The following is a 25,455-nucleotide window of genomic DNA, read 5'->3' as shown; positions in this document are numbered from 1 at the left end:
TTTTAAGCTCCAATGTACTTAGCTTTTCACTTAACATCATATCATGACCATTTTCATGTACACTGGTTTTTCAAAAGGAAGAATTTTTATGGCAATAGTTTCATTGTACAGACATACCATAATTCCTTTAACTATTTCCCTGTCATTAACATTTAGAGTATTTTAAATTAATTAATCAGGTGACAATAAGCATATTTACATATAAAATATTTATTTGCATCTGATTATGTTTTCAGACTATATTTCTAGAAGTAAAATTACTGACAATATTCAAATACTGAATTGCCTTTTAGAAGAACTGTATACAACTAAATTCCTCCAATGAATGAGAATGACCTCATGGACTACTTTAAAACACAAACAAAACAAACTGAAAAATCTTATACTTACTGTCTTCAAGTAAATCTGTTATATTTAATTCCAGAGATGGGAAAATTTTTTTAAATAGTTTGAAGTCTTTTCCAAATCGAGGCATCTGAATAATCAGGCATGATGGTGCCTAAAAAAAAAGATATATATTTTTAGAACCAAAGTTCTAAAAAATGTTTTCCTTATGAAACTCAAATAGTCATGGCTGTCCAACCAAGTAGTGACAGCCATAATGTTAACGGACTTTAAAACATAATCCAAATGTAACATGGAATCAGGAGGTGAAATACCAAGAAGCCACAACTCTTCAAGTAAGCCCTTATCTCATGGATACACTGATAAGTATAGGTCAGGGTGTTAAATGATCTTGGGCATCAATTAATATCCACATTCCACTTTGGGTTGATATTTAAAAAAGGTTCGAAGAAATTTTTTTTGCAAGGATAATGCAGAAACTGTCATCACTGGAGAACACTATTTCTTATATTTCAATAAATAAGTAACTGTGACTGTTAGGGTGTTACCAAACATTCCTTCCAAAATGAATACAATAAAATTAAGCCATAAGCATGTATTACTAAAATTGTGAAGCACCTCAGTGAACAGTAAAAGAAAATTATATTATTTGTTCATTAACAAACAATAGAAGTGAATTTATTCATATCTCTCTTATTGAAGAAGGGAAAGTAAACACTCTAGTTTGATATATTTAGATAGTATACGTGGATAAAATGTTAAATAATTTATCTAATAAAAAGAGATGGAAATTCTTTTTAAAAACATAAATATTCCTTTTGCTTTAAACTACCTAAAAGTTTTAAGTTACAAACTATCTTGGTTTTTCCTTTGGCACTAAGAACTTTTCAAAAAGTTTCATTATAATTCTTTGGCATTTTCTACAAGGACAAAATTGAAACACTGCACCCTATTTTTTCCTATTTGTATTTTCTTAATTTGTGTTTCAAACTATTCTCTGCTGATAAAAATGAATAGTTATGGAATCCACAGTAGTGTTAAGAATCCTAAGGGCTTACATACGAAATACAAGTAATTACCACTAACCTCTGCAAATTTCAGGTTACTGTTGATAAAAGACCATTCTAACAACTGCTGAATTGTCGGTACTCCAACTTTCTCATTTTTTTCCATAAAAATTTGATAGAAGTAACAATCTTGCACTTTTTGACCTGCTGATCTAAAACCACAAAGAACAAAATTAGTATAATTTACTTTTTAAATGCTTAATCAAAATTTGAAGTTGCTCCAGCAATATTTGAGAGCAAAAAAACTATGCATCTGACAGTACAATTTTGGATAGTTAGAACAAAAGGACGAAAAGACAAAGGTTTAGATTAAATAATTAAATATACATATGCATAAGACCTTAGGAATGGTTTCTTCCTTTAGTTTTTAGTGATCAGGTGAAAAATAATGGAATGACAATAGCAATGGAGAAGCACTGTGTGAACAATAATAACCAGAAGCTAAAATCAGTTAGTTCACTGTCACTATCCAAATCTAGAAAGCAGCAAACTGTATTTAATGTTGGAAATAGGAAGAATAACCATTCTTAAAAGTCTGAATGGGACAAGACTTTAGAGACGCTCTACTCCAAACTTTTCATTTTATAAAATGAAGGCCCTGAGATCTAGGGAAAGATAATCACTTACCAGCAGGTCAAAAGCAAAGCAAGGACCATACAAATACTGTATGGTCCCACTGATGTGAACCGACATTAGAGAATAAACTTGGAATATGTCATTGGTAACAGAGACCATCAGGAGTTAGAAACAGGGTAAGACAATGGGTAATTGGAGCTGAAGGGTTACAGACTGTGCAACAGAACTAGATACAAAAACTCAAAAATAGACAGCACAATACTATCTAATTGTAATGTAATTATGTTAAAACACTGAATGAAGCTGCATGTGAGCTATAAAAAAAAAAAAGCAAAGCAAGGAAAAGAATGCAGGAAGGCCCAATAAACTTTGATTATTCTTTCCCCTAAATCATAGTCTTTTTAGATGGTCACTCATTTATTCAACAAACATGAAGTAATTGCCAGTTACATGCAGTGTTATCACTCTTAGAGTGAATATTTCCCTTCTAAATATTTGATTTATAATGATTTCTAAATAATTATAAAATGAAATTAATTTTATTTAAGACAAACACTACCAAAATAATTAATAATCTTTACATTTATTATTTACCTTTTTAGCAGAATTTCTGAGCATAGCTCAGACTGCCATATCTAGATTTATATCTGTATTTCAAGATTTTTTTTTAAAACATTCTCCCCTCCCTTGGTAACTTTTAATTTACTTTCTATCTCTGAAAATTGCTATATCAAGTCATCTCTTGTAAGTGTTTTCATACAATATTTGACTTATGTACCTTGCTTAATTCACTGAGCATAATGTTTTTCGGATTCCTCCATGTTGCAATATATCTCATATTCTATTCTTTCTTATTGCCAAATAATATTCTGTTGTATATATATACCACATTTTGTTTACATATTCATTTGGTGATGGACACTTAGGCTGTTTAAATCTTTTGGCTACTGGGAATGATGCTACTGTTCACACTGATGTACTAGTATCTGTTTGAGACCTTGTTTCTTTGGGTATATACCTAGAAGTGGAATTGCCAAATAGTAAGTCTATGTTTAACTTTTGGAGGAACAATCACATTGCTTTCTATAGTGGCTGTACCATTTTATAGTTCTACATTTCAAGCTTTTTCCAAAGAAAAATATTAATATCGTTTTCATAATGAAAGATCAGCAATTCAGAGACCAACCATAAAAAACCTCAGCTTCCCAAAACAGCTTATACCTTGAAATCACCCTGAAATCAACAAATGCCTACAAAACTTACTTGGTAAGAAAACAGAAGAGTCATGAGAGCACATAACAAATAAAAATGATAACTAAAAAACTTGAAGGTTATGCTATATCAATATTTTAATTGGTTGTTGATGACTATAAAAGGCTAGCATTTTTCTGTAAAGACCAAATAATACAGAAAAATGTTAAGTAACAGGAAAAAAAATGAGACAAGAAACTAAGAAAGAAAGAAGAGGTCAGTAGTTGCAACAATCAGAAATAATATCAGGGGAGGAGTTGGTTGAAGGTAGCTCAAGCGGCAAACACCTAGAAATGAGAACCAGAATTAAAGAGCAAAGACACACAGCTTTGTGGAAATTGGGCAGAGGAATGGAGGAGAGGAAACAACAACCACTCAAACCCAACTACTAAAGTTTTAGGAGGCTAAAACCCTAGCATAATTAAGCCACAATCTCAACAAAGCTGGTGCCACCATACTAAATTGTACAATTTGGATTGTGGTTTCCAATAAGGAAAACCTAAGGGGAGAAGGATACAAGTGTATCCTTTTTAAAAGAAAATTAATGTCTACAAGGTAGGTAAAAACACTCATGGATATATATAATATTTTCTTTGTGAACCAGACCACAAAGGTTAGCCACGAAAGTTCTTAACAGATCCTGGATTATCTAGCACTGTGGAAAACAATATATACTATACCCATGTGTGCTGGTCTGAAAAGATTTATGTACCCTAGAAAAGCCATGCTTTAATCCTAATCCAATCTTTTACATGACTTGACCAAGCCTAAACAAATTACCGTCTCTAGTCTTATTCCACAGACCTTAGAACACTATGCCTCCAATCACCACCCTTCTTTGTTAGTGGCTATGTCTCATCTTATCTTTAATCCTCATCCCTCCCGCACACAATAAACCATTATTATTATTATTATTATTATTATCACCATCTTTGCTTTAAAATGTGAATGCTTAATTTACTTGCATTTACCAAATTCTTGACTCCTCCTTGTTTCTAGTATCCCACTCCTTTTCTCTAAATTCAGTTTTGTTATACTAAAGCACATCCTGTAATTAGTCTCTGAGTGGCAATTTCATCCTGTTCTTGTTGTTCAGGGTCTCCGTGAGTCTTTAATCTTAAAATGTAAGTCTGTCAAAAATTCTAAAAAATTATCAGCTATTTTTTCTCTTGAAATATTGCCTCTTCCCTCTTCTCTCCAGCGTCTCCTTCTAGAACTATCATTAGAACTATGTTGGACCTTCTCCCTCCCAGTTTCTTATCCTCTCTTGTTTTCAACTTCTGTCCCTTTGGGCTACAACCTGGGTACTTTATTCATCTCAATTCTGTAACACCGATCTGTAATTTTAATTTTGTACTATTTGTTTTAATATCTCTTGCTTTGCATTTACAGCTAACAGACTTTTTTTTTTTTGAAAAATTCTTCAATATTTTCACCTACTACTTAATCTTGCAGAGAACTCTAAAACCACTTTACTGAATTCCAAAAAAGTTCTGGTACGATCTTATGGGCAAGTTACTTTGTAAAAAACTAACATCTTCAAAATATTTGGTTTTCATACCTGGAACACAATATTTCTCATGAATTAATCATATCCCTTTTTAGTTCTGAGCAACAAATCTTTTTAAAACCCTAGCTCATTTATTTATTTCTTGGAATTTTATATTTTCATAAACTATGAAATGATTTCCTTTTCATATATGCTAGAAGGTATACACCTTATAAATGTATATAAATCAACACATATATTGATTTTTCAATAGTCATTTTTTTACATAGCCAAATTACAAACTTTTGTTAAGTCTAGAAGTTTCTAGATAATTCTCTAAGATTTTATATATATATATAAATAGCTATTACCATCCTTGAATAGACAGTAATATATCTTATTTCATTAGTTAGAACTTCCAAACAATATCCAACTATAACTGTGATGTTGTCCACTTTCCTCCTCACCCATCAACTCAATGGCATCACCCAACATTACTTAAGACACCGTGATAAGTAAGAGGAACCACCTGAGATTAGCTTTCAGGGAAGTATGTGCTACATTAGCAAGATTTTAACACAGAAACCCCCTAGGTTAAAATATAAAAAGATTCAGCATTTAGAATGCAACTATTCAAATGCTATGGAAAGTTCAGTTATCTAGAACACTTCACTAAGACTTTTCATGCATTATATTCAAAGCTTTCAGTAAGATGGGGCAGGGAACCAAGTTATAAAACTGAGAACAAGAGAGCAAATTCAAGTCCAAGTTAATTCTTTGAGTGATGGGTTTACAAAAAAACAACATTCTCCCAGTGTTTGATTAGGTTAGAGTAAGATTCTTTTAAAGGGTTCACTAACTAAAATTACAAAAATAGCTATACACAGTTTTGTAAGAAATGATTTGTAATAATATTTATCAGTAGAGCTTAAATTAAAAGTACAAATTTACACTGAATTTGTTCTTTAAGTGTGGAACTCTGGAGAGAACAATGATTATAGTTAATTTGCATTATATTCTCCTAGCATAATAAATGGTACCTAAACAAACATAATATTAAGTTTCACCAGAGGGTGAAACTAATTCTACTGAATGATGTCCATGGAAATGAGGACTGTTTATTTTTACCTTATTTTTAACAATGGTTCCACCCTTAAAATATGATGAAACAGGATATTCAAAAATTCTTCAGGATCTAAAAGAAAATTTAAAAAATCAAGTAAGTTACTGACAAACCTTAAAAATCATTTCATTTTCATTATACCAGGCATATTTATATACTGAATTCAATTTAATAATCACGATTATTTGAATTAATAGCATATTTCTTAAGTTTTTCTGACTATAGAAAAAGACAAAGAACATTTAAAGATTACTATAAAGCATCATACCTTAATTTTTTTGTAACTTTACTGCATTTGAAAGGGTAAAATAAGTCACCTACAGTGAAATAATTTTACTTTCTTTGAGGGCTGTTTGGATAAATGGAATAAAAACTGAAGGATTAACCCTGTTTTTTCCTGCTATTTAAATAATTATCACATCTTCTAAACATTAGTTAGTTACAGTATGCTGCTTATAATTTCAAAATCAGGACTTCAATTTCTGAGTAATCCATCAGGTATGAACGGACTAAAACACTGTTCCTCAACCATAAACTTCATCCTAGTCAGCCATTTTGTACCTCCCTTTGTAACAAGAAAAACTAAGCAGGAAAATATGGACAGCTCAATGCAACCCTTCACCACTAAAAGAAAAACAACTCAAAATCATCAATACTGATGGAGAGGAAAAAACGTCTTATTTACTCATTTAATATACAAGAATCAGCCAACTTCTTAAAGGGACTCATTATTCCACATCATCATTCATTTTTAGAAGAGAGAAAGCATTTACAAAAAGCGGAGAAAATTGTACATCACATAAAAAGAAATTCCTAATTTAAAAATAAAGTCCCAAACTCCACAAACACACATTTCAGTCAATAATTTAGAATATGCTTTCAAGTTAATTTTGAGACATTTACTGTAAATCAAAACAGTCACCTTTTTCTTCAGAGGTAAATCCTGATGCAGCCTCAACTTTTTCAAGTATTTTCCTCAGTTTCATAACTTTTGTGGCACAAACATATCCATATCTAGGTCAGTAAAAACGATTAGTTCACTGATACAGGCAATTATAAGAAATTATATAACACATTTTAATAATCATATTATACATACTATAAGAGAATATAATAATCATATTCTACAACTCCAGCATGTCATGAATCTATTGGCTAGACAATTATTTTAAAGAATAAATTATAGGCTTCTTCTTGGAGTTTGAAAAATTAAAGCTGTAGAACAAGAATTATCCGAGACACTGATATACCTTAAGAATAATTGTCATATACAAATATAAGAAAAAACTAATTTAAAAATAATTCTCAATGACTGGTTTTTAAATATTTTTTGCTTAAAAATATTTAAGCAAAATATAAAGTAAGTTTGCTTAAAGAACTTACTTTATAAAAACAATATACAATTTTGAGAGAAAGTCCTTTTAATATTAAAGGCTGAAACAGCTACCAAATGGAATGGGAAAGAGAAATGATAAGAAATCCAAAGTCCAAAATCTGTAATCAAACCTATCATCCATAATGATGATTTTTTTCTAGTCTTTGTTTGAATATAGGAAGCACACACTAAGTTTAACATCAATCTTTGGCAAAATTCTAATTCTAAAACAGCTTCATTAATTCTTTGCAATTAACACATATTGAGCCTCTACACTTAAATAGTCATCTAACCTGTTACCACTGGGAATACAAAAATGAACAGGTGAAAAAAGACAGGTCCTCTGCCTTGGAGAAGCTTGCAACAGAGAAAGCAGAGGTTTCTGTACAAAATAAAACCAGTCAGGTATAATGCAGACATGGTTTATACACAGGGAATCTGATGGCAACAGGGCATCTGACAAGTGTCTCACTGTGGACAGGGTGACAAAGTGGGATCAACCATGGTTCTTTCTCCAAAGAATGTTTATTAATGGACTTAGTTGTGTTTTGGAAGGAAGGAAGAAAGTGGTCACATGCTTCAGGGTTCTGGATGTGATCTGTCCTGTTCTGGTATCAATTACGTGGGGAGAAAAAAGAGACAGTATGTTTAAAAATTTGCATAGGACAAAAAAAATTCATGTTTAAATCAAAATTAATAATTACCTTAGAGATATTTTGATCATATCAGAATTTAAGAGAAATAAAAGATATAAGTGAGGAACTTTATTCTCTTATAAATTACTTTCTTAGTCAGGCCATATAATAGGTCATTCTGAATGCTCAATTTTTTTTATTATTCTGGGATATTTGGTCAAAATCTTATATCAAATTTTTTTATCTTAAGTGTTAATAAGAAAAGTGAGTCACAAATTTTAAATTTATCTTACATGAACTTTAAATTACATAGTTTGCTCCCTATATTCCTGAACGAACAAAAGTATTCTCTGATCTGTGGTCCTAATTCTTCATAGTTTAAATTTTATAATGTGACATTATCACACATCCCTACTAACACTTATCAAAATTCTTTACCAGATGTTCAAATTGCTTCCTGTGGCCAAAGAAAGACTTCTTTACTTATAATTCCTATGCTAGGAAAGAAAAATAAATTATCTCTTAAAGGGAGGTGGAGGGAGGCCTAAATATATTCTTTTGAACATCAAATGTACTAATAAAATATATCTCATTTGCTTCTAATATGGAAGTTAAGAACTAGTTTGCTATAAATAAAACATTTCCCTTGCTCCATTTCTTTCAGATAAAGTTAAGTTTAAGAAGCCAGACTGTACCAGTTTGACTGATGAACATGATTACTGTTAGGGGTAGTGTTAGAATAAACTATTTCAGAAGATAAGAATTCCAAGTACTATATCAGCTTTTCTAAACCTACTGCAATTGATAAATCATAGCGTTCTCCACCAAATCGTTTAAACTATTTCATGGCATATACTATGTACTACCCCTTGGCCAGATTTATGAAACAAAACTAAGAAAAGTAGAAGGACCAAAGATGAAAAAGTTTTAAAAACTTTAAAAGAACTAATTTTCACCTATTTCTTACTACATGAAAGCAGGGCATAAATTTATTACTGTGCAAAAAAGCAGCAAATAGGATACCATCTAAAGGAAAAATATTGCATATCTTCAGCTTACATTCTCAGAGGATTTACAATTTCTGTCCTCAGTAGTTCTTGAGTTTCACTATAATATTCTACATCATTCTTTTCTTTGGGTCTAAGTAGCACAGTGTCCAGAACAGAACTAAAAGCAAATAAGCTGTAAAATAAAAAGAACATTTTTCCTCATATTATAATCATCTTAACTTTTGAAAAAAGAGATTCTAACAAGAATCAGAAGAAAAATAAGCAAAGTCTGGAGAACAAATAACATGAAGATTAGTGTCTTTCATTAAAACACAGTGACCCAAAATCCCTGTTAATAGTCCCATGGTTCGCTCATCAGGGCCTAGAACCTTCCAGGTTAAGGTTAAGGAGAATGGTAATATCAAGAAGAGAAACTATATACTGACAGTGTTAAGATAAAAATATGCCTACAGTATTTTAAGAAATAACACTTAAAATTTCAACAAAAGTTGAAATACGATCTGCGAAATTCAGCCAAGCTACAAATGGGCAACCAGTGGAGGGAATCTGGAAACTACTTCTCAAGGCAAACAGAGATCCTTAGTGTATCCTGTTCTGAATGTTGTGCTTCTTTCTCATAAACTTTTAAATTTGTTTAAATGCCAAACTTGTGAGTGACAGATAGCTGTAACTTGATGATATCCAAGAAAAAGAAAATTTGAATAATACATATTTTTATTAGGCACACCAAAGAATATTATGTCAATGCTGTAAGGCTTGTTTTTGTAATCTGACAAAAAAAAAAAAAAAGACCCACCATGTTTATTCTTCACCCATTTTTAAAATAATACATCCTATATTAATTTCCTCTTATGACACGCCTATCCAGAGCTAGCAGGTTACACTCAATTTAACTGGCAGTGTAACTGGTTCAAACTTCAAAGCCTAAAGTTTCTTGCCATGCTAAGTTGTTTCATTTTAGTATAAACAACATATACAAAGGTAACAGTGCTTCCACTGAAAACAGTTCATTAAAATAAAGTAGTACTATGACAGCCTCTACCTACTAAAACAGATAACATGCACATTGGCCAATGGTTTATGAGCAAGTCCTATGCTCTGATACATGCACAAAGATGTGCTTATTCTCATCAACTACATGATTTCCCAGGGACTCTCAGTATATCTGTTCTACTTGCAACACTAAAACCTACCTCTTATTCAGTACTGATGCCTTACTATTTATATTAAGTTTTTGGATACAGGCATGTGGGACAGTTAATAGCCTTCAAGGAGGGTATGAAAAGGGTCCTGATGCTCTTCCCTTTCTCTCCTGATGCTCAGCCATTCAGTTTCTCTACTCAGTGCCAATTAGCAGTTTCCTTCATATATATATACATATATATATATATATATATGAAACATACACGCACGTGCGCACACACACACATATACATGAGTCCCTGCCCCTACAGTACTGTCTATACCCATTCCATTAATTTTAAACTTACCAGAATAAGGTTGAGTCTAAGTAACAAGAATTATAATGACCTTGGATACCTTTCTTCTTTCCAATCATTATCTCTAAACCTTCTTTTTCCATTTTTGGTGGAGTATTTTCTTCTACTACTTCACTTAAGTAGCCTCCAAATGCTCAAAAGACAAAAATGAAAAGAATTCTTTTAAACTATTATAATGTGTATTCCCATATATATCTCTTCATTTAAAATATATCTGGGTACTTTAATGCAAAATTTGTTTCTAACTTATAACTATGTTAAAGGCAGGCTTTGATTAAATGTTATTCAGCTTGGTTTGTAAAAAATGCTACTGTTCATTTCCAATGTCATTTCCTCAACAATAAGACATACTTTAGAATATTAGTCAATGTGTAAAAAGTATCTGTCAAGTAAAATATTTTCCCCAAAGTTTTAATAGTTGTCTGAAGATACATACTTTTCAAATTTGAAAAAGAAAAAAAAAATCACAAAGTACTCTTTCAACTTTAATAAAAAAAAAGTCCCACTTTTCCTAATACTTTTTAAAATTTTCCTTTCTTAGGATAACAATGATCAATAAAACCCCTGTAATTTTCTTATACACCAACTAACAATTTTTACTAATTTAACAGCTTAATGAATATTGTTATGAAACACATTTAAACATTGCCACTGCTACCTACTGCAAAATGATATGAGATTACAACTAGAGACACTTAAGATTGGTAAATAACTGAAAGGCATCAAGTACCTAAAGAGTTACAGCGTTCGATCTGATTGGAAACAGGCTGCAAGGAGGCAAACCTAGAATCAGGCCTGCAGCTCTTCAGTTTAACAAACAGCGCCTTCTTCAGGGCACAGGTGAAATAGCGAGTGCCCTTAAAGGTCCCATCTGTGCAGCCTGCACATTCATCTTCCTGCAAAAGAAATGCATCCAGATGCCTGAATCTGTATCATGCAAAGATAACATAAAAAGAGCTAAAGTTTCTAAGATCCGCTTCTAGTTTACCCTTTCTCAGAATTCCCTCTTGAGACTTGTAATGATAACTCCATTAACTAATCAGGGCTTTGGTACACAGCTAATGATTTAAGAAATTAATTTCTTAACCCAGCATGAAGTCGTCAACATGTTTTCTTTTAGAATATATGTGTTAACCTTCTCTGATTAACTGATTTTCCTGTACCTTTCCATAACTATTAAAAGAAAAATAGCAAAGCAGTATCCATTAGTTTGGAAACAAACAAAAAAGAACAAGAAATATATTTAAACAAAAGGAAACGTACTAAAATTCTCTCCTGATAATAAAATATCAAACAATACGCTTTCCTAATATTCAAAGGGAAAATCTTTCCCTTTACCAATGATCTCAAAAGATCTCTAAAAATGGGGATCAGTTTTAAAGCCAATGATATATATATTAGAACTGACTGGGGGAGGAAAGCTGAGGAAGAAAAAGAAAGCTGCTGATAAATTTGTATTACATGTCATGTAATAAGCCTAAATATGTTAGCCTAAAAGTCAATTATCATTTCTTAAACAGAGACCACCTAACATTAGGTCAGAAGCCTGATGAGTGGCAGAAGAAAGGTAGCCAACAAGGTAATAAAATTTTTTCTCTAGTGATGGCTTTTTTGACAAATATAACATTTAGCCAAATAACAAAACAGAAAAATCTGCACAAAATCCAAGATAGAAAAGAGCTGCATTTTTAGGTCAAATTAAATTACCAGTTCCAGTCCAGCTAGTACTTCATTAAGTCCTGGTGGCTGACCAATCCAACGGATTACTCCATAGAAAGGAGGATTCTCTTTAACTTCAGCCAATGAGCCTACTTCCAGACCATGTGAGTTACCAGAAGACATGGCCAAGGGTGGGCTCTCTTGGACAGGTGCATTATTTAGCTCTCCCATCACAGACTGAACTGACAGAGAAAGCGGACTGTGGCCAATACTTCCATTGGTATTGGGCATCTTTGTCAGACTAAATGGTAAAGAATGAAACCTGTTTTCATTGGATAATGAGTTCAAGGAAGGAGGCTGCAGCGGTGGTGAAGAATGTCCAAAGTCCGGAGATATCTCTGTAAGTGACTTTGCAGGGTCTTCGGCACCTATAAAAAATTATTAATTAATAAAACACATTCAAGAATATTCATTATGCCCTACATCTCTAAAAATACGGGTCTATTCCAATTACCTGCCTGACATCTCTACTAGGATTCTCATACACATCTCAAACCTAGTGTCTCCAAAATACTATTCTGGATTCTCTTCTTCTCCAAATTTTTTACCTCAGAAAATGGCACCCAATTGTTCAAGCCAAAAAAATCTATTACTGACTGGTATCGTAGAGATTATACACTTTGTCAATAATACAATTAAGTTATAACTAAGTCCGTACAAAACGATATCAAAAATTAAGAAACACATGTCTAAGTAACTAAAGAATCAGAGAAGAAATGATTATATAAATTAAAACAAGAAGAATAAAAAAGAGAAAAAAAAGAAACAAATAAATAAAGGATGGAAGGAAGAAAAAATATTTGGACCATAACTAAAGCAATACTTTCAAGGAAATATATAGACTTAAAAGTTATTCTAGGAAAAAAGGTAAACATTAATGAATTTTAGCATCCACCTTAGGAAGCTAAAAGAACAAAATAACTCCCCAAAACGCAGACTAAAGGAAAGACTAGACGCAAAAATAGAAAAGAAAACAAACATACAGTGAAGAGGATCCAAGCCAGAATAAACACAAATACAAAATAAAGAGAGAAACAAACATATAATAAGAAAAACTAAAGCCAAAAGCTGTATTATTAGACATACCAATAAAGGTGACAGGCAGGAATCACAGATCAGAGGAGAAAGGATGGGCTTTTTAATAAAAAGTGCTAAGATAATCAATCATCCATATGTTAAAAAAATAATTAAAGTGAACTCCTGCTTCACACCCTATGCAAAAATCAATTCCAGGTGGCTTAGAGACAAATGTAAAGGCAAAACTATAAACTTTTGGAAAACAATACAGAAGAATGTTCTTTATGACCTCAGGCCAGAGAGAAATTTTTTAAACATAAAAAATACAGACCATAAAAGAAAGACTAACAAATATGACCACCACATTAAATTTAAGAACCTCATCATAGCAAGAGCGAATATGTGAGCCACAAACAAGGAGAAAATATTTGTAATACATGAAGCTGGCAAAAGGTTAGAATTTGAAGGCCTATAAATCAATAAGAAAAAGGAAAAAAACAAACAAAAAAGCCCACACGACTAGAAAAAAATTCACAAAAGACTTTGAAAAGGCAATACACAGAAGAAACCCAAACAGCAGCAAATTCATGAAAAGATGTTGGCCCTCACTAGTAAACAGATAAATGAAAGTCAAAAATCAAATGCCTTAGAATATGAGCTGTTGTTAAGGATAAAGAGCAACTGATAACTTCAGTATAAATTGATCATAACTATTTTGGGAAACAGTCTTATATTATTTTACTAAAGGGAAAGATATGCAAATTCCATGACTCAGTAATTCCACTTTCAGTTATATACCCTAGACAGGTGTAAGAATGTTAATAGTAGTAGAGCTGTTAATAGCAAGAAAATAAAAACAATCAAATGTCCACCAATGGTCAAACGGATAAACTATAGTGCAGTCATACAATGGAATTCTGTAGAACAGTGAAAATGAGTAATTTGCAACCACTACTACAACTTGTATGAATCTTAAGAACATGATGTTGAGGAAAAATTGTGCAACATACATAACACTCTGATTCCTTTTATATAAAGCTCAAAAACATGCAGAACTGTTTAGATATACAAACACAGGTGGTAAAACTAAAACAAAAAGCAAGAGAATGATAAACACTAAATTAAAGATTATGTTAGCTCTAAGGAGAACGTGAAAAGAAGGGGATGAAGGTGGGGCACTAAAGGACTTCAAAGATAATGTCCTTTTTTAAAGTGGGCAGTGACGACACGAGTATTCACTATACTATACTTCACAGTTCTTTATATCTTATACATTTATGATTCTTTTTTAATAATATTTAATCTAAATTTTTAAAAAATTATCCTTTTCACTCCCAAACTCTGAACACCCCAGCTCCAACCACAAAGCAAGTTCTGTTGGTTTTACCTCCAAAATATATCTCAAATTGGTCCACTTCCTTTTAACCTCTACTGATCATTGCCTACCCTCTAAGACCATAAGCAGCCTCTTACCTGTCCTCTCTGCTTCCCTTCTTGTTCCTTTCCAATCTATTCCCCATACAACAAGTAATGAGATGTTTTAAAATTTAAAGATTTTATGTGATCTTTTTTTTCATTTTCCCATATAGACCTTTCAATGGGTTTCCGGTATTCTTAAAATAAATACTCAATTTCCTACCCAAGAACAAGGCTCTGTATGATCTGGCGCCTACCTACCTATTCAAATTCATTTCACACCTCCTCTCCTTGTTCACACTGACCTATTTCCTGTTACTCACACTCACTTTTCTCACTCAGGGTCTTTGCCCTTACTATTTCCACTGCCTGGAATGCTCTTCCCTGCCTCCTTCTCTGGTTGGTTCATTCTAATTCAGGGCTCAGCCCAAAATAATATCCTTACCTCAAAGAGTCTTGTTCCAAGCACCCTAGGGAAGCCCTCTCTTGCCAGTCCCTATCACGCTGTTTGCCCCCTTCATTGTACATCATAATCTATTATTATCTTGTCTGTTCATGTGTTTATTGCTTTTCATACCAATTAGAATATATGTTCCATAAAAGCAGGAATTTTGTTAGTTTTTATCATGGTTTAATCCACAATACCTGGTATAGCCAGGTACTGGCTATACAAACATTGAGTATTTATGAAAAACACTCAATGAAGTAAAAAGAAAAAAAGTACATAAATGAGTCTAATGTTATAGAGAAAAGTTTTTTAAACATACAAGAGCTATTAATTACAGTAGTGATGTTCTTTTAGAACTAAATCACTTCTATTTTCTAATATATGGATGAAGGCCTACTATATACAAATTGTATTACTTTCATTTGTATTAGTAAATCTGCCAGTAATGACAGGGCAAGAGAGTGGGAATGCACCATAACCACCCAAGAAGATCCCTGCAAACATCTACAGATCAACAGGACTATGCCTCACCAAAAAACATGCCAGTCCCTTGGTGTTTCAGCACTCTCCAGAATTTTTAGAAAGCCATTGTCAACTAACATGAAAGCCACATCTTAACAAAAGTTGTCTATCAGGAACAAGAGCTCCTAGTGAAGCATCATTTAAATAAGACTCTGTGGCTAGGAAGAATTCAATGATCAAAGGCCCTGACTGCACATCTTCACAATAACCTACCCAGAGTCTAGCTTCAGGAATGAAGGCACAGAGAGACAGCTCACTCAATTTATTCCCAGGGGATAATATCCCCATTTTTTTGTAACAGCAGATTTTTATTCTTGCACTTAACGGACATATTTTGGCCTAGAATATAACCAAATCCATACAACAGCTAAAAGGTCACTATAGAATTCTATAGTATTCTTCAATTCTTATTTTCATTAAATGTGCACACAATTACTAAATTCAAGTGTAAAAGTCTGACAGAGAGACAGGCATGTCAACAAAATAGTCAGGAAGGACCTAACCTTCATAGTTAGGGGAGAACTGAGAGGAAAGGAAAGGCTTTCTGGATAAACCAATAACCACGCTGAGATTTAGGAGATGAAAAGAAGTAAACCAGACTACGAAGTAAGGGGGGACAGGAAGAGGGATTTTCAAACAGCAGGAAAAATATGTACAAAAAAGAGAAAGCATGGCAAATTCCAATGGCCCCAGTCAGTATGGCTGGAATAGGGATTTCAGGGGAAAGTGACAGAGGTAAGTAAGAAGTCATGTCATCAAGAGTCCAACATGCCAGGCTAAGGAATTTGTATTTTTACCTTCAAGGGGCTAAAGAAACACGAGTAGATATTAGTAAATATATCTTTCCAAAAGTTACTGATAGCAATTTGAACAGAAAAATAGTGTGTGGTTAGGAATTCGTGCTCAGGTGTCAAAGAGATCTGGATTGGAACACTGGCTTCACTATTTGGCAAGTTGCTTAGTTTCTGTAACAAGGAAGTTACAGGGATAAAACAAAATAATGCATATAAAATACTTAGTACGATGTCTGACATGTAGTAAGTGGTTAAGAAATGTTAGCTGTAATGATACCAGTAATGACAATGATTGTTATTACTACTCTTCAGAACAAGTTTAAAAGGAACATGAGTCAGAGATACAGTTACAGAGGCACTATGTCAATCTAGGCAGGGACAATATGAACTAAGGAAGTGATCAGAGAAATGAAGAAGAGAGGAAAGATTCTGGTGACGCTGAAAAGGAGGCAATCTAGAGGACGTGGTGACAACTGGATGTGACTAATAAAAGAGAAAGAGGAAGCCTAGAATGAAGCACAACCATCCATCCTAGGCAGCTGAACTCATGTCTCCATTTTTCCACTCCACATCCTCAGTGCCTCCAAGAAAACTTCTCCAACAAAACTGAAGTCACTTTGGTCATCAAGGACTTCCAGGTGGCTAAATCCAATAGCATTTTGTGGTCTTCACGTTACTTGACCTCTCAAGACTATTCAACCCCACTGCCCACTCTCTCTTTAGTCTTTCTGACCCAACAGTTTCTCCACACCTTCTGGTCACTTCTCTGTCTCCTTTGAAGACTTATCCTCCTCTCACCCTAGTCATTATTAAGCTCCTCAGCCTTAATTCATCTTTACTCCCACACACTTTCCTTAGGTGACATTATTCACATGGCTTTAATTATCACATACACGCAGACACAGACAAATTTATTTCCCAGTTCTTACTTCTCTTCTATTCTAACCTAACAGACATGTACATCCAACTGTCTACTTGACAAATCACCTCTAGGAATTTGAAAAGTCCCCTCCAATTTAACATATACAAAACCAAATTCTAAATCTTTCTCCACAAACATCCAAGTATGCAAGTCAGAAAAGCAGGAGCCATCTTCAATATCTCCTTCTTCTTCAACTCTTATTTTTAATCTATCTCTGAGTCAATTACTTTCTAAATATATCATATCCATTTACTGTTCTCCATTTCCCCACCAAGACTTGCCCCAGCTACTATAGTCTATACTGACACAAACATCAGCCTTCATTCACATTCACATAGTCCTTCCTTCAATTTATTGTCCTGCAGCAAGAATAATCTTTTCAAATGGCAAATAACTTTCCATTTCCTTTTTGTTCTTCACATATACTTTTTTTATTGTGGCAATATATATACACACAAATTTTCCTACTAACAACTATATTGTATATACAGTACAAAATTTAAACACTCTTAAGTGCACATTTCAGTGGAAAACCTCAATTACAATGTTGTGCCTCTATCACCACCATCCATTACCAACACTTTTTCATGACACCAAACAGAAACTCTGTACCTATTATCATTTTATTTCTTTTTCTGTTGTCTTGCTATTTCTTTTTCTAAATCGATGCAAATATACTAAGAAATGATGATCATACATCTATGTGATGATATTAAGAATTACTGATTGCATATGTAGAATGGAATGATTTCTAAATGTTGTGTTAGTTAATTTTTTTAAATTAATAAAAAAAAAAAAAAAGAAAGAAACTCTGTACCTATTAAACAATAATTCTCCATGCCTCCCTTCTTACCACCACTCTGGTCCTTGGTAATCTCTCATCTACATCCTTTCTCTATTGATTTGCTTTAGATGTTTTACAGAAGTGGAATCATATTAATTTGTTCTTGTACAACTGGCTTTATCTCCCACTCCTCCAGTAAATCTAAGCTCATATTCCTCAGAGAAATGATATTTTCCCTAGCCTCTTAGGAAAATCATCCTCTAGTATAATTTCATAACAACTATGCCTTTCTGTCACTGCATTATTACAACTGCAATTTTACATTTGCTTCTGTAATTAATGTCTGATTAATTTCTAACTTAACAACTTGACCACAAACTCAAAAGGGTATGGATCATGACTATTTTTCTTACTATTATAACTTTTGTGCCTAAAAGAATACCTGGCACATAGTAAACATTCAACAAATATTTGATGGAAGGATGAATAAAGGAAAGAATAAGCCAGAAGAAAATGATGCCCAAGGGAAGGTAGTGTTTTAAAGGAGAGTGCTTTAAATAGGTGACCTTTTGAAAAAAGACACAAACAGAAGTATCTTTGAGTCAATTGATTCTAGAAATTTCCTATCCTAAACTAATCAATTAAGAGAACAAGCTGCTAATGTGTTTTTATTAATCTTAACAGTGCAATTCAGATTGTATACATTATTTTATTTCAGACATATTAGTAAAGAACGGTCTACCTTGTTCCTGAAAGCTACAAATACTGGTTGGTGGTAAGGACATTTTCTCTGAGGAGTTCAAAAGAGGAAATCATTGTAAAGAACACAAATTTTAGATTACCTTCATCAATGTACCATGTATTTTTTTTGATGGATTGTGGTTGTGAATCAACAGAAGACCCATTTAAGGTATAAAATAATTCAGATCTGTTTCTATTTCCAGGGTCTGAGGTAGATCCTATAGAACAAGAAAAGTTCCTTTTTAAAATAAAGTAAATATGGTATAAAAGTTTTCTTTTAAATTAGAGAAATTAAAATGCATATGGCATCAATGATTGTATATATAAAGCCAATATATTTTATCATTATTTTCAGCTTTTAAAAATTTGGTTACCATTTTGGTAATGTCAAAAAGATTCTTCAGACCAACAGTCAATAAAGGAGGAGAACAGGAATAAGTGAAAAGAAAACTCTAGTCAGTTTTTTCTCAAGGAAACTGCCTTTAAAAATCATTTCATACACGATGACTTATTTCCAAATAAGTCAAATAAGCTTGTTTCCTTAATTTAATTTGATGAACCTACAGGTTAATGAATTTGACCTATAATTTTAAAACAGCTCCTTTCAGAAGAAAATAATCTTCAACGTTACATACAAATCAAATTCACAAATTAAGTTTAAAACAATTTAAGATTTAAACATTTTGGAATTGTTGGTCATCCAACTACTTGCTTAATTTCTTGATATCTTCCTATTTTGGAAAAGTGAAGCATTATTATTCATTTTATATTATATCTATTAAACATAAGAAAGAATTAGTGTAGCTGTGTCATGGGTATTTCACAACACTACCCTGCCTCAGGACTAATTACGAGGTGAGAGCAGTGGAATCTCTGGAACCCAAGCAAGATTTGGTGTTTTAAAAAATTTAATGCAGGTAGCTCTATTCATTTTATACCTGTAACTAATGTCTGCCACAAGACAATTTCACAAAATGTTTTAAGACCATCTTTAGGCTATTAATATATAAGTAAGAGTAGCAAATTTGAGTTATCCTATATAGACCTATAGCATAAAATTAAAAACACTATTGCATACACATCTCGCTTAATTCTAAGTCTCCCAGGGTTCAAAGCCACATAAATATATTTTAAAGTACAATTTCCTTTCAAATAAGTCAAAACGTTTGCTCACCAGATAACTGAGGAAAAAATATTCTTCTCTTAACCCTCCAATCTTAGTTAACAAAAATTCTTACAGCTTTTTAAATGAACTGTATAACTACCACTCCATAAATCTATAAAGCATGCGGAAGCTAACAAAAATAACTCAGTACACCACAGGTATTGTGAGGGAATTTCTGAAAGAGAAACAAACATGTTTTCTGAGCAGTCTAGCATTTAATTTGTGCCACTTCTACTTAGAAAATCCATATAATCAATACTAATCTACTTTATCCTATATAAAAATGTTCATCTATGATTATTTTATACATTTGCAACTCTAAACTATATATACAAATGTATATATACAAGTAGGAGGTTCCAAAACCCAGCTGATTATACCAGTCTTCACAAAAAACCTTTTTTCCTTTTTAATGCAAAACTGAGTATTTTATTTTGGCAGCATTAAAAGAAGAAAAACAAATCCACTGCATTTCCACACTGACGTGGAAATCATGTTTAAACTTTCTTATCAAATACATTCTAAAAGAAAATGTGTTTGATGGAGTTTCCAAAGCAAGAAAAATCTTAACACAACAGTACAGGAATCTGTAAAAATGAAAATGACTATTCTGACAGGGTGTTTAACAAAGATAACTTTTAAATTATAAAATCAGTGAAGCAACACCTTCCAAATAACTGCATCAAGAGTGAACCTGGGCTAACTCACAGGAAACTTCATCACCTAAAAAAAGTTGGAAGTCATGGCTTCAGTAATACCATTTACATATAATTTTTAGTTTACTAAAAATATTTGAAAAAAGAAAGTCTACCTATAAGTTAAAGGAGTAATCCTTTCTACCTTTTTTAATTCTATGGCAAATCAGATATCATGTCAAAGGACTGAATTCTATAATACATACCTGTAGCCTTTGGTTTATTATGACTGCATGAACCTTTATCCCCAACACCTCTTGACATAAAAGCAAGCTTGGGAGGCCTCCTTTCCTGTGTCACGCTATCTGAAACAGTAAACATGTTTTTTTGTTTTTAAGATAAAAGCAAATTCTTATAAAAGAGAAACAATTGAGCAAAGAATAGCAATAACAATGACAACAACAAAACTTATTTCAAACAAATAAAATAAGCAGCCTTTCACAGTCATTTAACAAATTCTTAAAGGCCCTCAAAGCAGTAACGCCTATAAAAACAAGAACAAAACAAAATAAAAAGCAATGCTGTGTTTCAAAATGTAATTTCTATAACAAACTATACTCCTAAAATACAACTGAGCTATGCGCATTAACCTCCTGAATATTTAATCACTGGTAGACTACAAAGAATGCCTTACTCATAGTTGTTCACAGCATTTCCAAATCAATATCTCCAGAACAACCCTGTGTATTATGAAGTGTTCCACACTCAAATATTTCCAGAAAATGCTGGGCTAAACAAAGATAAACAGATTTCTTTACAATAGAACACTCATTACCTTGAATACATTAATTTGTATTATGACTTTCAAAGAGGGATAAGGCAAATATATTTGTTCACATTTTTTGTGTCACTCCAACTAAAACATCTCGGATTAATATATTTCATGGAATACAGTTTGGAAAAAGCTGTTTACTGGTTAAGATATGTATTGGTTTTCTAAAACATATTATATATATATATATATATATATAAATACAAAGAATAACACAGATACATACACAAACACATATACACATAAACAGGAAAGATATAGAAAATTATAGACAGATTAACGATGCAAAAGGCCAGAGAAGAGAACAATATTTTGAAGAAAACACTCAAACCTCCTTTTTGAAATATAAGTCTAAAAAATTTGTCAATCTTGTTTTTGATACAAAGACCATGCTAAACCTTACAGTCCGGTAATATTTTACAAGATATTTACAAATATCGATGAAACAAATGTATAAAAGTCAATCTGGCAAGATTTTCCCTGAAAAGTTCTACAACACGCCCATGGAGTCCAAACATGGCTTAAGGATTCATACCTGATAATGCTGTTGTTTCAGCAAAAACGATATCACCCACAGTGGATTTTTGAGGACAGAAAGAAAAAAATAGGGAAAATTTTATATTTTGATCACAAGGAAAAGGCCATTTTAAAAAAAAAGAAAATCATTCAGCATTAATTATATATGAATGACTTTTTTCTGAGGAGGTTGGGAATGCATTGTTAAACTCCACTATATCTTTAACTTCTCAGAAAATGATCAAATAGAATATTATCTTAATTCAAAATTATATTGAATAACCCATGGTTTTAATCAAGTGCTCTATTAAGAGAAATGCTATTTATGAATACTTTTATGATGTTACCATTCAGAGTTCTCCAATATCAACATCACATATGTTAGCCATTGTGGAGAGAAAAACTTATTAGTCACTAGCAAAAGTTCCTAAACAATATCAGGATGAATTGACAAAAGAAAAATAATTCCAACTATTCGCAGTAATTAGCTAGCACAAAAGTACACTTAAAAAGGATATCTGCATGTACACCATAATGGTCTGTAGCAATTAGAACAAATGCAGCAAATGGTCTTGACTTTGTTAACTAAGGTGGTTCAGCAGTACCCACAGGGCCAACCAAATGAATAAGGCTGGGTAGTAGCACTGCTGGTGATGGCCAGGGAGGGCGCCAGACACCAAACATGTGAACTGGAGGGCCCTGGAGTTGGGAACTGTGGTAACGTCTGCCAAAGGCTTTGTCTTAGAGGGGTCAAATACCAAGGTTGAGGAATAGGACATTCCAGCAGAATTATATTCAGACAAAGTTTCATATACTTTATCTAACTTTCCTTTGATACAAATATTAATGCACCAACTATTTCTCATTATCTTGTCCCAACTATGTTCATGATCCCAACCACTTGGATCATGAAATAAGGCCTTCTAGCTTAGAGGAATTTTAAGAGATTACCATCATCAGAGCAAGTAGGTAAGGGACAGTAAACAAAGTAAGGAATGAGTTCAGCAGACAATTTCATGAGATTAAGGCAATCCTGATTAAGAAATATTAAAAGAGATAGCATGATATTCCCACCAAACAGCATATACAAAAAAAATACATAGAAGCCTTGTTATAGCCAAAAGCTGGAAACAATCCATTATGTGGGCAAATGGATGAACAAACTGTGGTTTTTTCATACAGTGGAATACTACATAGCAATAAAGAAAGAATAAACTTTTGATAAACACGACATGAACATTATGTTGAGCAAAACAACTCAGACTAAGAAGTATATATTATATATACAGGCATGACTATATTCTAAATGATAAAATTAATAGCCTGACACTCTTGTTGATTTAATCAAGAAAAATAAAAGAATCTTGGATAGGAAGTCATAGCAATAAACTTGCAGACAATAACAATCAAACAAGAAATGCCTATGAATTTGAATGACCCATGAAATTGCTTATGTGATGGACTACTTAACATCAGCTACAAGAGCCTAATTCAGAGCAAAGAGAGAATTGAACATCCACACAGAAATCTTGGGAAGAAAATATGTTTACTTGGGTAGAATCAAGTTTATAAAACCTAATATTGAACATATAATACATAGCAACTGTGGTAGTTAGGTTCAGGTGTCAGCTTGGCCAGGTGAACGTGCCTAGCTCTGTTGCTGTGGCCATGAGCCAATGGTACATGGCTCATCTGTTGCTCATTATATCAGCAGTCGGCTAGGAGGCATGCCTTGCTGTAATGAATGGTGTTTGATTTAATTGGCTGGTGCTTAAATGAGAGAGCTCAACGTAGCACAGCCCAAGCAGCTCAGCATACCTCATCTCTGCAATTGCACCTCAGCCCAGGCCTTTGGAGATGCAGAAAGGAATCACCTCAGGGAAAGTTGTTGGAACCCAGTGGCCTGGAGAGAAGGCTAGCAGAGATCATCCTGTCCCTTCTCACGTAAGAAAGAACCTCAGTTGAAAGTTAGGTGCCTTTCCTCTGAAGAACTACACGTTTTTAACTAAATAAATCCCCTTTTATTAAAATCCAATCCGTCTCTGGTGTGTTGCATTCCAGCAGTTAGCAAACTAGAACAGCAACTGCCCAAAAATCTCTATAAGATTGGACTACTGATCAAAACAGATAAGGAAAAGATAAGCCTGAACCTTATTTTCCTTATTATTTGAGACAATTAGAAACACAGGAATGCCCCAAAGAGACAACATAAGAATTGTATACTGAAATCTAGTGCTTCAAAATACCCTTCTTCAGAGTACTAATTGTTTCATGTGAACAAGAGTCCTGCCTACAAAGATAACTTTTCCGGAAGATTCAGCTAGTCAATCTTTATGGAAATCCATTTCGCATTCTCTATGAAAATGTAAAACGCACATATCCTTTGACCCAACAATTTAGCTGTACTGGCACATGTGCAACTGACACATACGTATGCAATTATTCACCAAAGCACTGTTTATACTAGCAAAAGATTAGAAACAACTTAAATGTCCATCTACAGGGGACTGCCAAAAAAAATGCATGATACAGTCATAAAATGACATAAAAATGCAATAATTAAAATAAGAGATTAAGTAGGCAATTTTATGTATTAGCTTAACAACAGATCTTAGAGATCATTTCAACCTAAAACGGAAGGTATAACTTCCACGTCTGGGTAGACTGAGTTGTAGATATATCTTGCCCTATTCCTTCCACTAAATAGAACTAAAACATTATATATAAAACAAACATAAGAAGACTGACAGCAGATCAGTGAGGGACTTCAGGAACTGAGGAATGACATGGTAGTGAGTTCCCTGGGTTTTCTTTTTGCCTCATATATATTCCAGACTAAGAGTTATGGAAATACCAATGGGCAAAGACAAAAGAAAGCCCCACCAAAACTGCTTTCTTTAGCCAAAGGATCAGGAAAGGGGCAGCCACGCAAGACAGAAAACTTTCAGACAATAACCACACTTCCTTAGCCAAACACCATGGAAAAAAGCATTGGCACCATTCCCATCCATGCCAGCAGCATTGTCATAGGGGGGGACCTGGGACCTTCCAGCCTCAGGAGGCTGTAACAACATGAGCCAATATGCCAGCTGGGATGATGTCAGGGAAGGCCATGTAGGGAGCCAGGCCAGTTGACCGTAAAGTCCCTGCACACCTAAGCATCAGTGGTGAACATGTGAGGATCCTAAACTTACACCACCTCCTCCTCCTCACCAGGGTGGTACCAGGGTAGGTCTGATGGGGTTAGGACTTTCGCAATAGTCCCATGGCGACAAGGACATGCCTATCACAGTATCAGTGGAGACCACTTGGGAAGCCAGAAGTCACATACAGCCTAGCAGTAGCAAGGGGCACCTCCCCTCAGGTGTCAACAGAAGCCAAGTAAGGATTCTGGACTTCTACCTTCACCTGTAGTAAGGAGGTGGTGTCCCTCCTTCCCCTGCCAAAGCAATGTCAAAGCAACCCAGCTAAAATAATAACTCTAAACAAGATCCAAACTCTCAGAACCTAATAACCCAAATGTCCAAGTTTCCATTGAAAATCATTTATGGTACCAAGGACCAGGAAGATCCAA

The 25,455-nt window shown here is 33.4% G+C and overlaps 1 protein-coding gene across 22 annotated transcripts in view; it reads right to left on the bottom strand.

Moving 5' to 3' along the window:
• Window positions 1-25,455, bottom strand: part of CYLD (CYLD lysine 63 deubiquitinase) — a 56,239-nt gene that overhangs the window by 3,047 nt on the left and 27,737 nt on the right. For all 22 annotated transcript variants that reach the window (XM_077132411.1, XM_077132407.1, XM_077132413.1 and 19 more), the window contains 10 exons: window positions 20,800-20,898; window positions 18,835-18,951; window positions 12,078-12,457; window positions 11,101-11,266; window positions 10,362-10,503; window positions 8,921-9,043; window positions 6,774-6,865; window positions 5,857-5,923; window positions 1,432-1,564; window positions 391-499 (listed from right to left, as the gene is read on the bottom strand). In XM_077132411.1, the coding sequence (XP_076988526.1) occupies window positions 391-499; window positions 1,432-1,564; window positions 5,857-5,923; window positions 6,774-6,865; window positions 8,921-9,043; window positions 10,362-10,503; window positions 11,101-11,266; window positions 12,078-12,457; window positions 18,835-18,951; window positions 20,800-20,898 (1,428 nt within the window). The remainder of the gene's footprint in view (window positions 1-390; window positions 500-1,431; window positions 1,565-5,856; window positions 5,924-6,773; window positions 6,866-8,920; window positions 9,044-10,361; window positions 10,504-11,100; window positions 11,267-12,077; window positions 12,458-18,834; window positions 18,952-20,799; window positions 20,899-25,455) is intronic.

The sequence above is a fragment of the Tamandua tetradactyla genome, chromosome 16 (genome assembly GCF_023851605.1).
Source record: "Tamandua tetradactyla isolate mTamTet1 chromosome 16, mTamTet1.pri, whole genome shotgun sequence".
Classification (NCBI taxonomy): Eukaryota; Metazoa; Chordata; class Mammalia; order Pilosa; family Myrmecophagidae; genus Tamandua; species Tamandua tetradactyla.
The sequence above is the reverse complement of the archived record's forward strand: the minus strand, read 5'-3'. Positions and strand labels throughout refer to the sequence as shown.